Raw genomic sequence first — 13,419 nt, 5'->3', positions numbered from 1 at the left:
CGGGAGCCAGTGGCAAGGAAATCGCCGACAGGAAACGAAGGGCGCGAAAGGAGGGAAACGGAAGTAAATCATGCAACCCCCGTGACGACGTCGCGCGATGACAAACGAGCGAGTCGACGTCATCGCGCAAGAAACGTCGGCGACATCTGATAACGACCTTAATCGCATTAAGGCCCAACCCCCCGAGCACCCCGGCCAACGATCCTTCTTCAACCGGTGCGGTGATCGTGTCCCTAATGTCCCGAGAAAAGCAACGCTGCGATTGCGGATAAATCGCCCCCGACAAACTCGCCTAATATATTTCTTTGCCTTCCATTTCGCTCGTTGTCTCGCTAATACAAACGAATACACAAACGCGCGGTCCATTAGGAGACTTTCACGAGTTTCTTCTCTCGTACAAATGCTTTCCATGCTAACCCTCTGAAAGATTAGTTCGTAGTACGGGAAACGTGTTAGTAATATGGGAAAAGAAACGCATACTTGGTCAGTTGAGTAGAATTTTAATTAATGTCAACAATAAACTAGACAAGAAGAGATACGTAAGCACAATGATTCGTTTGTGAAGTGCATACGTAAATTATCGGTTACGAGTATGTAGATAGTAAGATAGCGTTGGAAAGTTGGATAGTTGGAAAGCGAAAGAAACGAGATATTCAGACTGTGCCGTAGGCACACGTAGTTTTTCTTTGAAGCATCGATCAATAGCGAAAAAGGATTTGTAACAGAGAGAAAAGTGAAAATCTTCTTCGATCGTATTTGATCGTTTTAGTCAAGCGATAATCTCCAAATTTCATCTGTACACGCGCGAGCAAGGATAGCTGCACCTGCAAAAAGAGAAAAAGAAAAAAGGAACGATAGAAAAACAGATGAAAATAAATGAAACTTCCACCGATATATCGATACGTTACGATTATGTTAGCGAAACAACTCTTGAAATGTAAAAGATGTGATGCGAATACAAGTTGGAAAAATCGTAGCGGGGGGTTTGTTCTATAACTCGATCGCGCAACAATGCGACATTTCATTATTAAGCCAGGTAACATGGTGGCTTGGAGGCGAGCATGATTCAAATTAAACCGGCAAATATTTGGGTATTTTATTTTCGAATGGAGGGGGCTTGCTGGCCGGCGGGAACGTTTTGTTACCTATTCGCTGGCCGGCGAGTTTAATTCGTTTCGTTATAAATACATCAGCAGCGGTCGAGCCTGGGAAATTACCTTTGCCGGCATAATGGCAAAAACACGAAAACCAGTACGGAAATAACGGGCAACGAGGGTAGGGCAGGGGGTTTGGTGGGCTGGCTGCGGGGACCGATTGAATTTTGCGCCTGGCCACGGTTTGAATTATGAAAAATCGGTTCGATATTTCGAGCCAGCCGTACAAAATCGGCCGACCACCGTTCGTTAAAATTCATGCGCGCAATTTGGACTGAATCGCGGCCCTGTTTGTTTCCTTGCCAGCATATTTACGGCTGATCCGCGGCCGGTTCGTGCTCGCTACGCGAAAACTGCGCCTCTCGCCTTCTCTTTCGGGACGCGCCGTTCCGCGAATTATCGTTCAATTAAGCCGAAACCAGCGCCGATCGAACGCGATTACAGATTCTCGCTAATGATTCAATTTAAATAACGAATTTTTCAACTCCTTCCTCTACCTTCTTAATCGCTGGCAGGGCAGACTTTCGTGTTCTCTTTTCTCACTTTTCTTTTTCTTTCTCTCTTTGGAAATCTTCGATAAAAAAGAATTCTGGCCTCTTAAACGTTTAATAGCAGCATGAAAGACTGGCTACGGATCATCGTCGCATTATCAACGAAGATACCGTATCGACAACAAGGATGAAGACGAGATGCAAAGGAGGGAATAACGCGATAAAAAAAGAACGTTTCGAGTTAAATTGATACTCACGCGACGTGTGTTTCTACCTTCGTAACGTGTGTTCACGCTAGACCTTGTTTGAGATTACGCACGAGTTTCTCGTTCCTGTTCGCCGCTATCAATCATTTAACACTCTCCGACGTTATTCGCAAAAAGCTCGCGTTCCTAATGAATGGTGTAGCGGAGGTATTAAAGTAAGCATAGTTTCAATTACGCTGTCACCGATGACGCGTGTATTCTACTCGTCGCCGTTGAACTCGAAGCTAAGCCGCACGCAATCGCGATGCGACCAACCTGCAGACAGCAACGTGTGTTCTCGTGTCGCGTGTCACGATTTTCTTAATCTCGAATCGACGTCAAATCGATAGAATACTTTGTGCTCTTTACTCACGACCATATTTAAATGTTTGATCGTTTCGAAGGTGGTTCGTGAATCGAAAGGAGAACGGGTAACTAAAGTGGACGAAAGTTAGGTTGGCTTTCGATGAATCGATTCGCGTCCAGTTAGCACCAAGTTCGACTGACCCGGCTCGACCTGGCACACAAAAAGTTCCTTTACTCTTGCAGGAATTACATACAGCGGTCCTTTCACTCTAGCATTTAAAATAGAAGCAACGTACGAACGCCGGTCAATTACGGAGAACGCCCGTGTCATTTATAAATCAGAAGAAATTGCAGTATCGGTGACGTCGAATTGACTGTGAAGTCCGACTCGTAATAATCACAGTGTCACCTGCGCTACACCGGTGTTGGCAACATCGTAACGATAATGTCGCAATAATATCAGGATAACGGGAAGATTATTTGACTAGAACGTCGTAAACGAGAAAGCACGAGAAGGAAAGCAAGTTAAACGGTCGATTATCTAAAGGTATAGCCGTAGCTGGACGCGTAGCGCGTCGTCGTACACGAAACGATTTGTACTTAATTAAGATTACGCGTTGATGAGAACACGCGCGGCACGCGAGCCAAGATATTCGAGGGAGATTAGAGGCAAGCTATGGCCGGCTCGAACGTAGACACATTCTTGCGACGAGGCTTGGCTGCGCTTATGCGTCCCGTAAATTAACCCCTAATGCCGATTTCTTTTTTATCTGATTGCGTTACTCACCATGCCCGAACGGACTCCGAGTAACAGCCGGTGTCTGGATTCAACATTTTGCGGTCACTCTCTGCCCTGCAAAAGAAAAGCAAAAGTGCTATTTACATAAAGAAATTTTCAATCGAAGATCGCAAGGTTCGTTTTCTTTATATCGTTCGATGCCTAAAACGAAATATTTTAACATAGAGGGATCCAAGATGAAAATTGTCTGGTTGATTCGGAGATACAGGCATTTCGAAAGTAGATCGTAAATACGCAACTTTTTGAGTGACTGTCGAGAGCAAGGAATCAACGATGGTATCGGACGTTTTAGTAAAATGTATCGCCAGTGTATATTACGAACGTAAAAATAACGTGAAATTAATGAAACGTTTAATTTGATATAAATATATGTATGTCTTAGTGCAGCTGGCGCATCGCGAATGAACTCGTTTAATTTTATACTCGATATAAAAAAACGTAAGTAACGATGATATCACTTTGTACATAATTTCGAGCGAAATGGCTATTCGAATTCCGTTTGTATCAAGAAAACCACGCCCCGATGTTATATATTCACGTCAACTTGCAAACTTTTAATCGAGTATCCAGTAGGCGCCTCTTCGTTATTAATTTTTAATGTGAAACGCAATTGTTGGCTATCAGTCGTTCGTTTCTGCGGTATCGGTTTCGCAGGAAGTCGCGTAAAAAATGTACACTCGTTTACAAAAGTAACTAATACAACAACTGGTCATTATCAGGCCGACAAAGTCGAGAGTGAACATGGAATAGTGGACAAAGACGATGACAAGGTGCGACACGGACGCTCGTCGCCGAGCGGGACGTGTGTCGATAAATTTATTTGCATCGCCGTGGTTTTATAATAAAACGAGCCACCGCTTTCGTCGGTTATTCACGCTGGACGATACATTATCCACAGGACGCGAGAAATTTATTCGATACACCCTCCTCCCTCTTCGATTCTTTCCTTCGTCTTCTTTTTATCCCTTATCCGCTCTGTCGCGCGCTCTTTTTCTTCTCTCTTTCTCTTGCCATTTTTTCCTGTTTTATTTAGCGAATGCGGAACACACCGAGTTTCACCGTTATTGTCATCTGTGTATCGTCGATTAAACCGCGTGTCAGCCGACACTCCCTTTCACCATGGGGCAGAACGTTTCCGTGTTACACTGCGCGGGGATAGATAAAAATGTGACGGCTGTCCTTGCCGCGAGAACCGGGAGACGACGCGTCGCGAAATTCCAGGGGCAATTTTTCCACGTTCAACGCGACCAACGTTCACGTCTCTTCCCGTGTCAACTTGCGTCGTTGCTCTTTGATAAAATCACACGCGAAATTTTACCAACTGCTTATGACGTTTCACTTGTTGCTACGTTAACTCGATTAATTCGTTGACGCTTTAATTGCCAGAAAAGTTTCAGTTTCTCTTCTTGCAAACGATATATAATTTTCCATTTAATTTCGTTATGAAGCCGTACTTGAACAAATTGTAACTTGTCAAAATACAAGCGAGTCATACGAGAAATTTAAATGCACAAAAGTATAAAGTGCAGTGTACATGATACAGTGTATAAAATTTTATACAACAATGTACATAATATTAACATGGTAACGTAATATTCTCCATTTAAAAGAAACATGAATTTTTATGAATCTTTATCGTAATAAAAACAACAATGCAATTGCATACTGGTTATAATTAATTTGCAGATCAATAGCGATAAAAGTGTTAATTTCCATCGAATCAAATTATACACAATCTATCCCTTCTTATTTTCCTTTAGAATAGACACAAATTTGCTGTAATAGCGACACCAGTTGTTGTCATGCGCGAATCATTGTTACGTCTTGCGCCATAACAGTTGGAGGTCGTCGTTACGATTCTCTTATTGATGTTTCGACCGCCGAACGTTTGAGACGCGTACGACTGAAGAGTACAACGAATAACCTCGCCACGATTATACAATTTCTACGCTTATTTCGATTCTCATTTTGGCAAACAGAAAGAACATTTGTTAATATTTTAACAAGATATACGATTGAAACGAGAAATCGTGAATATCAACAAGTCTTTGTACATTCTGTTCAAAGGGATATTTTTCAACGTTAGAAGAGTAGAATTTCGCCGAAGATGGTCGAAAGAACGCAGCGTTTATCGTTTGCCTGGTAAATCACAATCTTTCCAACCAATTAGGTCGTTGAATGCACATAAATATTTTATTGAATCAAATTGGATCGCAGGGGAATTCCTGTTTGCTCGTTACAACCCTCCGACCGTCTTCTCGCTTTTTTTATCAAAAGCGAGACCACCTCTACGATTTCCAAGTACAAGATCACGAGTAATCCTTTGATTTTTCAATCAGCTGCGGGCTATTGTTTGCGTGTTGTGACAGCAAGTATTATCGGGTTCGATTATGAGCGGTATTAAGGGTGACTCGTGAGAACCCCATCTGGTTGTGGAAAGGGGGCGGCGAGGACCGCGGTCATCGAGGGTGGAAATCACTGTTCGCTAGCATTACGCATTCATGCACGTCGCTTGCGTGACTATTCGTGTGCTTTGCGTAACTCGTGTCTTCACGTACAGTCCTCTCCAGTAATAGTTTACCCCACGTACTGCGACACGATAATTTACCAACTAACAATATCAGTCAGTTGACAAGGTACGAGCTGCGAATTATAACATGATTCTCTGTTGCGATTTTAATATTTTTCATTTAATGCGATGAACAGATAATTTATAATTCATAAAATTTACTTTATTTAATTTCACTTCTTTCATTTCACAAATTCGTTACCGCTTTGTAAAGTATTTATTAATTATAATAACGCATTCTAATAATTAGAATCGAAAGGCACATGGTTGGGATTGCTCTTATAAAAAGAAGTCTATGTCCAGATTTATCGTCGAATGGAAATTATGCTTTTAAATATAAAATTAATCTTCATCGTGGTTACACATTTTCGTCATTTAATTAGATACAATTGTGCAACCGTATAACAATACGAACATTTCGTTAAAGGCATTGAAATGTGTTAAACCAAAATTATGTTACATTATTCTTTCTCTCTTCCTGAAAAAAAAGAAAAAAATGTAAACGCGGACAAGGATCATTTTCGTTTTGAGAACTTCGATTTGTTTTTTAACTATTAGATCCTTATAAATCATCATGAAATTCCACTTTGCTTTCTTCTTTTCAATTTCTGCAAAATCGTTAAGTGAAGATGTCGTTGATCGTTTAAAAGTTGAAAATGAATATGAATATAGAAGGAAGTTTCTCTGTTTTCTTTTTGACGCAAGTTTGTCCCCTTGGTAGAATGATATGCAATTATTGCGGAGGACTGTACGTGGGTTGACGCTCGTATGGGAATGCGAATTCGATGCGGTACCACGCAGTAATTCGAGGGGTCGGTCGGTAGGAATGTGATTTTTGGCTACGAGGGGTGAAACGCCCCCTTCAACCGTGCGGTTTGCGCGTGACGTTTGAACCCGCCGATTCCTTGCGGTTTTTTTTTTCTTTTTTACTTCCACTCATCGTAATACTTGCTCCCCACGAAATTATTCACTGTGAAAAATCGTGAATCGCAATAACGATACAGTCAAAAAAAGGTATTATCGCACCATCATCCTTTACAGGATCGTGACAAATCAAAATACCAGGCGTTCCGGAAGAAAAGATGTGTGTTTTTCGTGTTTGAAACGAAATTCGGGGAATTATAGCCTCTTTCTTTGATTGATCAACTGTGGAAGAAGCGTCTGTTCATTCGTAATAAATTCATATACTTTTCTACGACCACAGCCACCGACGCTTTATACTTTAAACGATAATATTCTGCGATACAATTGCTGGCTTCTTTTCAAGTCTATAATTATTCAAAACTACAAGAAACCTCATTTTACGTTTCTTTGTGGTTACTGCCTTCCTCCATAGTTGGATAGTTTTAATTTCTATTATAACTTCTCAGTCATTAATTCTAACTAAAATAAAATTTAATTTTCAGATTATCGCTAAGTACAACGATGAAGATGGGGCGTGAAATACCTCTCTCTTACTCAGGAGAATTATTGGAGCAAACGTGTCTCAAAGGAAAATCAGCGCTAGAACGTGTCGTTTAAACAATTTGTACGTATTTCTGTTTTTACCATTACCATCTTCCTCCGTAATTGGCTAGTGCATATATAATCTCCAATACTTATTATTAAATTCCACCGAAAGTTTCTTCGAAATTCATTAGTATTTCTTAAAATACTTACTAAACGAAACATTCCTGACACGATCGAATTCCTTTCTCGTGTTAAAAACACAGGTATCGCCGCATGTCGCATGTTGCATATTTTCGCGTGCACGGGATTGTCGAATTTCATCTAAGTCTCGAGAAACCGGAACGAAAAGGAATCGCTGATCCGATGTGTCGGCGAACGATGTTCGCGGAATACCGTGGAACGTGACGAGTAGTAGCTCTTAATTCACGTAACCGGAGAACGATCGTTGCACTCCGATAGGAACATCGAGTTTACACGGCTGAACCGGATCGCGTTTCAATTCGTCGACAGGTTGCGAATAATGCTGTTGGCCGAATCGCACGCGAAACGTTTCGCGAGCGGTGAGCTTTCAATTATGCAAACATGCCAGCCAGTAGCCAGACGCGAATAAAATTTCACGTACCGCCGATATTCAGCCGATTGTACGCCCTGCTGCCGGATGAAAAACCACACTCGGTTTAATAAAAAATCGATCGTGCCGCTTTTATCCGCGGAAAAGTAATTAGACAATGCATGATTAAAAAGACCGATTCTCGCCGAGTAAAAAATAAAACGATACGTTTCATCGTACGATAGACATTGCGTGGCTAAAATCGAACACCGCCGGAGAAGATCGTGACAAGTTGCCATCTTTGGCAGGTTTCGTTAATATTCAATTGAATTTTTATTTGATTCTACGGCTAAACCTGTACCTTGCGCATTCTTCTCGTGATTTTGAAGATGCTACGTGTCGCAAGATTAAAATATTGTTTGCCTCGAACGATATTCTTTGCGTTTTCTAAAATGTTTTGTCAACTATTTACATTTGCTTGTTTTTTTTTCAGTTACGTCGGGTAGACGGAATGATAAGGATTTTTTAAAAAATCAGGTATATTTAAAGAAACTTAAATACGATTTCCTGGTTTCTTGCAAAAATGAATTGCCCGGTTGCGTGATGCGTACTGTGAGAGAAACTTTCAGATTTCTTTATCGTGTTTCGTGTTTATTCCCGTGGCATTTAATAAATTTGAACGGTGGCTATTTGTCAGGACTGTCGATGGTTAATGACTAATCGTCAGCAGGGTTGATCGTTCCGCTGTCTTCGGGGGTATCGTGAGAGACGAGCAGGTGAAGAAGGGCGAAACCAACGAGGTTGAAGCAAGATAGAACGAATATTTCAGGGAGTGGAAGGACGTGGCGCGTTTCTACGTTGCCTGGTACCTTTCGTTCTCCAACCATTTGTCACGGTGACAAGGCAATCTCACCCCTGCGCGCTATCATCCCCTTCATGAAACGCGAATTCGTTCTCCAGTTACGTCGATGTCATCGATCAAAGTTATTCGAAGATTGGATGCTCGCTGTTATTGCGACGAAATATCGTCGTTCCCCTGTCGTCGCATTTTTCCGAGTTATATTTAAGAGAGAAAGAACAAAATTAAATTCGACTGGAGAGGGTAAAACGTCTTGCTGTCGGAAGAGGAGCCACGATTTCAGTGAGATTGTAGAAACGGAGGAAGATTCGGACCAATCTACCGGCAATCCGGCTAAAAGTCGTCGACTTCAAGTATCGTATCCCTCGCGACGTAATCGTTACACTCAAGAAGAGTGGTTGCTTCATCCAGCTAAACGGCAAACGCCTCTACTTCCATTAACCCACCAGGAAAAAATAAAAAATGAAGGAAAAGCGAAGGAAATCCAGAAACATGAAAGTTGAAAAATTTTCGCGAGAATTGTATACGACAGATTCGCGTCTTACAACTTGAGATAAAATGCAATGCTTTTCCAATTACATACACTGTCATTTCTACGAAACGTGACAATTCATCGATGAGAATTTTGTATTATCGCAAGGTTATCATATACAGGGTGGTTGGTAACTAGTGGTACAAGCGGAAAGAAGTGGAAAAAAGAAAAAAACATTAAAAAAATGTTTATTCTATATTTTCGGCTTCTTTTTTCGCTTAGAATCACCCCCTTTCCGCTACATCTAAGTACAAAGAAAGAATTTGTTCGGACTTTTCGGTAGAATTGCAGTGATATAGTAAATTATAACAATCACGTTTGAACGATAATAATCAGTTTATCTGTCGCTTCTAGTCTAAGTATTCTAGATCGTTTAAGCAGATTTTAATATAAAAATTAGTAGCACAGTGTCGTTGATGAACGATCTGAGGGAACATCGGTAGGGAGAAAAGTTTTTGAACGGTTTGACGAGATGTCCAGCTCTGAAACAAACGTCGGTTCCCCTCGCGGATTTTCCACAGGAACTTTTTTTTTTTTTTTAACAGGAAAGAGAGTCGAATCGATCCATGTTAATAATCGTCGAGTGCTACGCAAGTACCGTGTCCCCAGTCGCATAATCACTGTACTTAAGGGGAGTGCTCGCTCCACCCGTGACCGGGTTCCCACAACCTCGCCGTCATTAAACGACCGGGCGAATCACGTCGGTCTCCTGTCCCATGTGATCAACCGTTTTGGCAGGTGGTGCGTTCACGGATTTCCCATAAAATCGCGAATTGTCTGCACGGTTTAATTGCAGTCCCTTCCGATGACAATTGGTTCTGCGCAAATCACCATATACGTTAACAAATCACCATATAGTTAATACTTCACCTTTACTGTAGTACATTTTTAACGACACGCGTATACCTTTGTTTGGAAGTATTAGGACACCGTCTGGTTTCCCATAAAAATTTTTTTTTATCTTTACATTCACATTTATCATGCGAGACAAGCGTGCGAGAATTTGTAAGAAGTATTTTTTTTACGAGATACCACAGAGGAACGTAATTTATGGAGAATCGTGCGTGTTGCTCGCTACAGCTTCCAAAAATGTTGAATCCACTTTCCACGGCAATTACATTTCGCGCAATCAAGTTCATCGTGAAATATTACCGATCTCGAAATTGAGCCTCGACTCATGAAAGTTTGGCAAGCTCTGTATTAGATTGTTACGAATAACCTGACTTTCTGTGCCGATATTTATTACCGGTGGTGCATATATTTATCAATTCATATATTTCAATTGTGTAACGCGCCGCTGTTATCGCGTCGGCATTAATCACTCATGGGGAGTAATTAAGTACACCGGAATCGGGGCAGCCCCGCTGTAAAGCAAAGTGGAAACGAAGCGACCTCGTGTCGTTCCGCATCGAGGAGTCGAAGGTGGGGAAGCACGACTTCCTTCGATGCTCGACTCGCGACGTCGGGCTCGTGTAACAAATCGACCTTTTAATCACGAGTGGCTCGCTGCCTGCAGTCATTTCGCCTAATGGGGCCCCCTTGTTTAGGCGCTACGTGCCGCAGTGCGGTAGGTTGCCGGCAAATTTCACCACGGGCCCCAAAGATTCGACGTTTTGTTTGAGCCTCGAGTTGGCCATTAGTCACCGTTCGCGCCGGGGAACATCGATATCGGTCATCCTTCGATCGCTTTCAAACGATCGACATACGGACACTCGAGCGACTGGAATATGGACGAAAAGGAAATGGGATGCTTCGAGTCTGACAACGAGCACAAGCGTAGCAGGAATGATCGTTTAAAAAATACGGAGAACGACTTTGAACTTGGCGAAATTGAAATACGATTTTTGTATTAATTTATTCGAATATATATTTTTCGATAGTTTAGCCTTCGGATGGCGAGCGTTAGGCTTGCGAATATATTTCACACTTTTTTACTTTCTGATTGTAAGTTGCGTTTACGCAGATACTCACTCTAGTTGTTCTATCGAATTATACGAAGGATTTTATTCGTTAAATAATCTTGATTATTCCATAGAAGTCTTTCCACAAAGCTTCTTATTTTACAATTTTTCTACTAATTTCTCCAAGTATATCTTTCGAGACAAAGTTCATCCTTCCAGAAATATATTTCGAAGATGAAAAGTTTGAGCAATGGGAAACGACGATGTCTTATTACCGGAAACACGAACGAAAACGAATCTGACGGTTGATCGATGAATCGAGAGAGATGGGAAGCGGGAGAGCGAGACAAATAGAGGAAGGAGGATCCATGGATCCATGGATCCGAAACGTGACGGCGCTCGGCTGAGCGTGTATCCCACCTGAAAACCGGAAACCGGGGTTCCCCTGCGGAGAGAGAGAAGGCAAGCCTACCGGAACACCGGAACCGGAAGGGTGCGGAACCTAGGCGACCGACGACGTGCCGGACAGTACCGGCTCGCACTGATTACCCGCTGATGAAACGTACCGGCTCGTTGACTTCGGCCAGGGTCGCCATTAGGTACGCCCCTGAGATTCTCTCAACGATGGAAAAATCATGCCAGATCCGCGTGACTTAGGCGACTTACGCAAAAATAATACATATCGTTCCATAAAGTAACTCGATGACTTACAGTGACAACGAAAAGTATTGACGCTCTTGCTTGCCAATGAAACGATTCTCGATCAGATTCCACGTTTCATTTTTATAATATATCTTCGCTAAATTTTTATAATTATACGAATGTACCATCAAATGATACGAATTTTACTATACTTGGATTCAATTAATTAGTATGCGCATACTGTAATACGTACGATGGTGTGCGAGAACTTCCTGTAGCTACTGTGTAACAAGCAGGTTTGATCGTCGATAGAAAAGGCTCGTAACAAGAACAAATTTTTCACTCGTTTAGACAACAATATTAATACTAATTAATTCTATTAATTAGAAGTTAAATTCACGTCACGGTGTAGCCCACGTTATAAAAGATGATCTATATCTGGACATATTTTCGAATGATAGGTTCTATATTCAATAGGTTTCAAATGGTAATTGATAGGTTTTACAAGACCTTGAAATATATTCTTTTGTCATCCTGAACATAGATACAGATGAACAAGGCTAATTTTTACTACCGGCACTTGAATTGTAATAAGATGAAGAAGTCGACGTCATCTCTGGTATAAACGTCATAATCTTCTCAGTAATGCTAAATAACGACCTTTGAACGAACGTGTTTCGTAGCACACTGAGTTCTGATCATTTTTATTGCTTCACGGTTTCACGTGACAATGGGACGCGTGTTTTTTAGGCCCGACCGATGGGAAAAAGCGATCGCGACCGGAAGTGGAAGTGGAAGTGGAAATTGAGGCAATGAGAGCGTTGCCCGGCGAGGCTCTTATCGAGATATCGCCGGTTTCTCGTTTCCGCAATTTCCTATCTGTACTGGCTTCGCACGGCCGCCAATAAAAATATACTTGGAGCTCTAAACGAACGAAATCTGTTCCCACATCGAATATTTTAGACGTCGCTTAGTCGTTGAACGCGGATAATTTCTTCTTCCTCTCTACGTGTATGTTCCTTTTCTCATTGTTATCCCGAGTCGTAGCAATCAACAAATTTATGATCCGTTTATTTCACGGTTGCTGATGATTTGAATTGAATTAACTACGATTAATCTCGTTAATCTGCTTTAAAAGATAGTGGTTTTGCATACAGTTAGGCGAATTAAGTCGTTTCGCGAGGAACATTGCGCGGAGAGAGACAGTTCCGCGTTCCCTGTGATTAAGAAGCAAGAAGCAGATTCGCAATTTTCTGCGCGATTTGTAACCCGTTTTCTAAGCCAATTCAATTAACGAGCTCGAGATTTTTCATGCATAAAACGAAGTAAAATCCTTCCTTAAGACACTCTAACGCATAATTTCGTACTTAGTCTATGATCGCGTGGTCAAATCGGCGAATTCGTTTGTCACGAGCCAAACGTCTGTAACGAGCGTATATGAGCGGAAAATTATCAAATTTTCTAAGAATTTTGATCCCCTTTGAAACGTTAGACACAAATTGATACTTCAGACCAATTGTCACATTTAATACGAAACCAATAAACCTACTAATATCTATGACGAATTATTATACGATTATTATACGAATTATATATTATATTTCACGCATTCAGCGTAATATAGCCGCATCGCTCCAAGTCTGTTTCTACGTTTTCATTTTCTTCTGAAATCTCAATCGCAAAATTTCTTTTGCAAGCGGTGTAAACGTTTGCACGCAAAATCGTCCTTTGGATCGGGCTTGCGCGCTGTCTCGCTGTGCTCCAACGGAGAAACAGCCACGAAGAGGGTGACAGAGGGGCGAGGAGCGAGAAAGACGTGGCGAGGAGCGAAAGAGAAGCAGAGAGTAATTCACCCTTGCGGCAACATTGCGCGAGAGCACACCTGGCCAGAGCTGCAGCTGCAGCTACAGCCCCCCGTCACC

General features: G+C 41.8%; 1 protein-coding gene across 4 annotated transcripts in view; it reads right to left on the bottom strand.

Annotated features, from left to right (window-relative positions):
• Positions 1–13,419, bottom strand: part of LOC100742000 (transcription factor Sox-2) — a 124,345-nt gene that overhangs the window by 51,264 nt on the left and 59,662 nt on the right. For 3 of the 4 annotated variants that reach the window (XR_002947846.2, XM_024371966.2, XM_012393224.3), the window contains exon 2: positions 2,984–3,049. The exons of the other annotated variant lie outside the window; for it this stretch is intronic. Coding sequence is in view for 2 of the 3 variants with exons in the window: in XM_024371966.2 (XP_024227734.1) it covers positions 2,984–3,049 (66 nt within the window). In the remaining variant the exon portion in view is untranslated. The remainder of the gene's footprint in view (positions 1–2,983; positions 3,050–13,419) is intronic. 4 annotated transcript variants of the gene reach the window in all.

This window comes from Bombus impatiens, unplaced genomic scaffold (assembly GCF_000188095.3).
Source record: "Bombus impatiens unplaced genomic scaffold, BIMP_2.2 scf_2222, whole genome shotgun sequence".
Lineage (NCBI taxonomy): Eukaryota > Metazoa > Arthropoda > Insecta > Hymenoptera > Apidae > Bombus > Bombus impatiens.
This window is presented reverse-complemented; position numbering and strand designations above follow the sequence as displayed.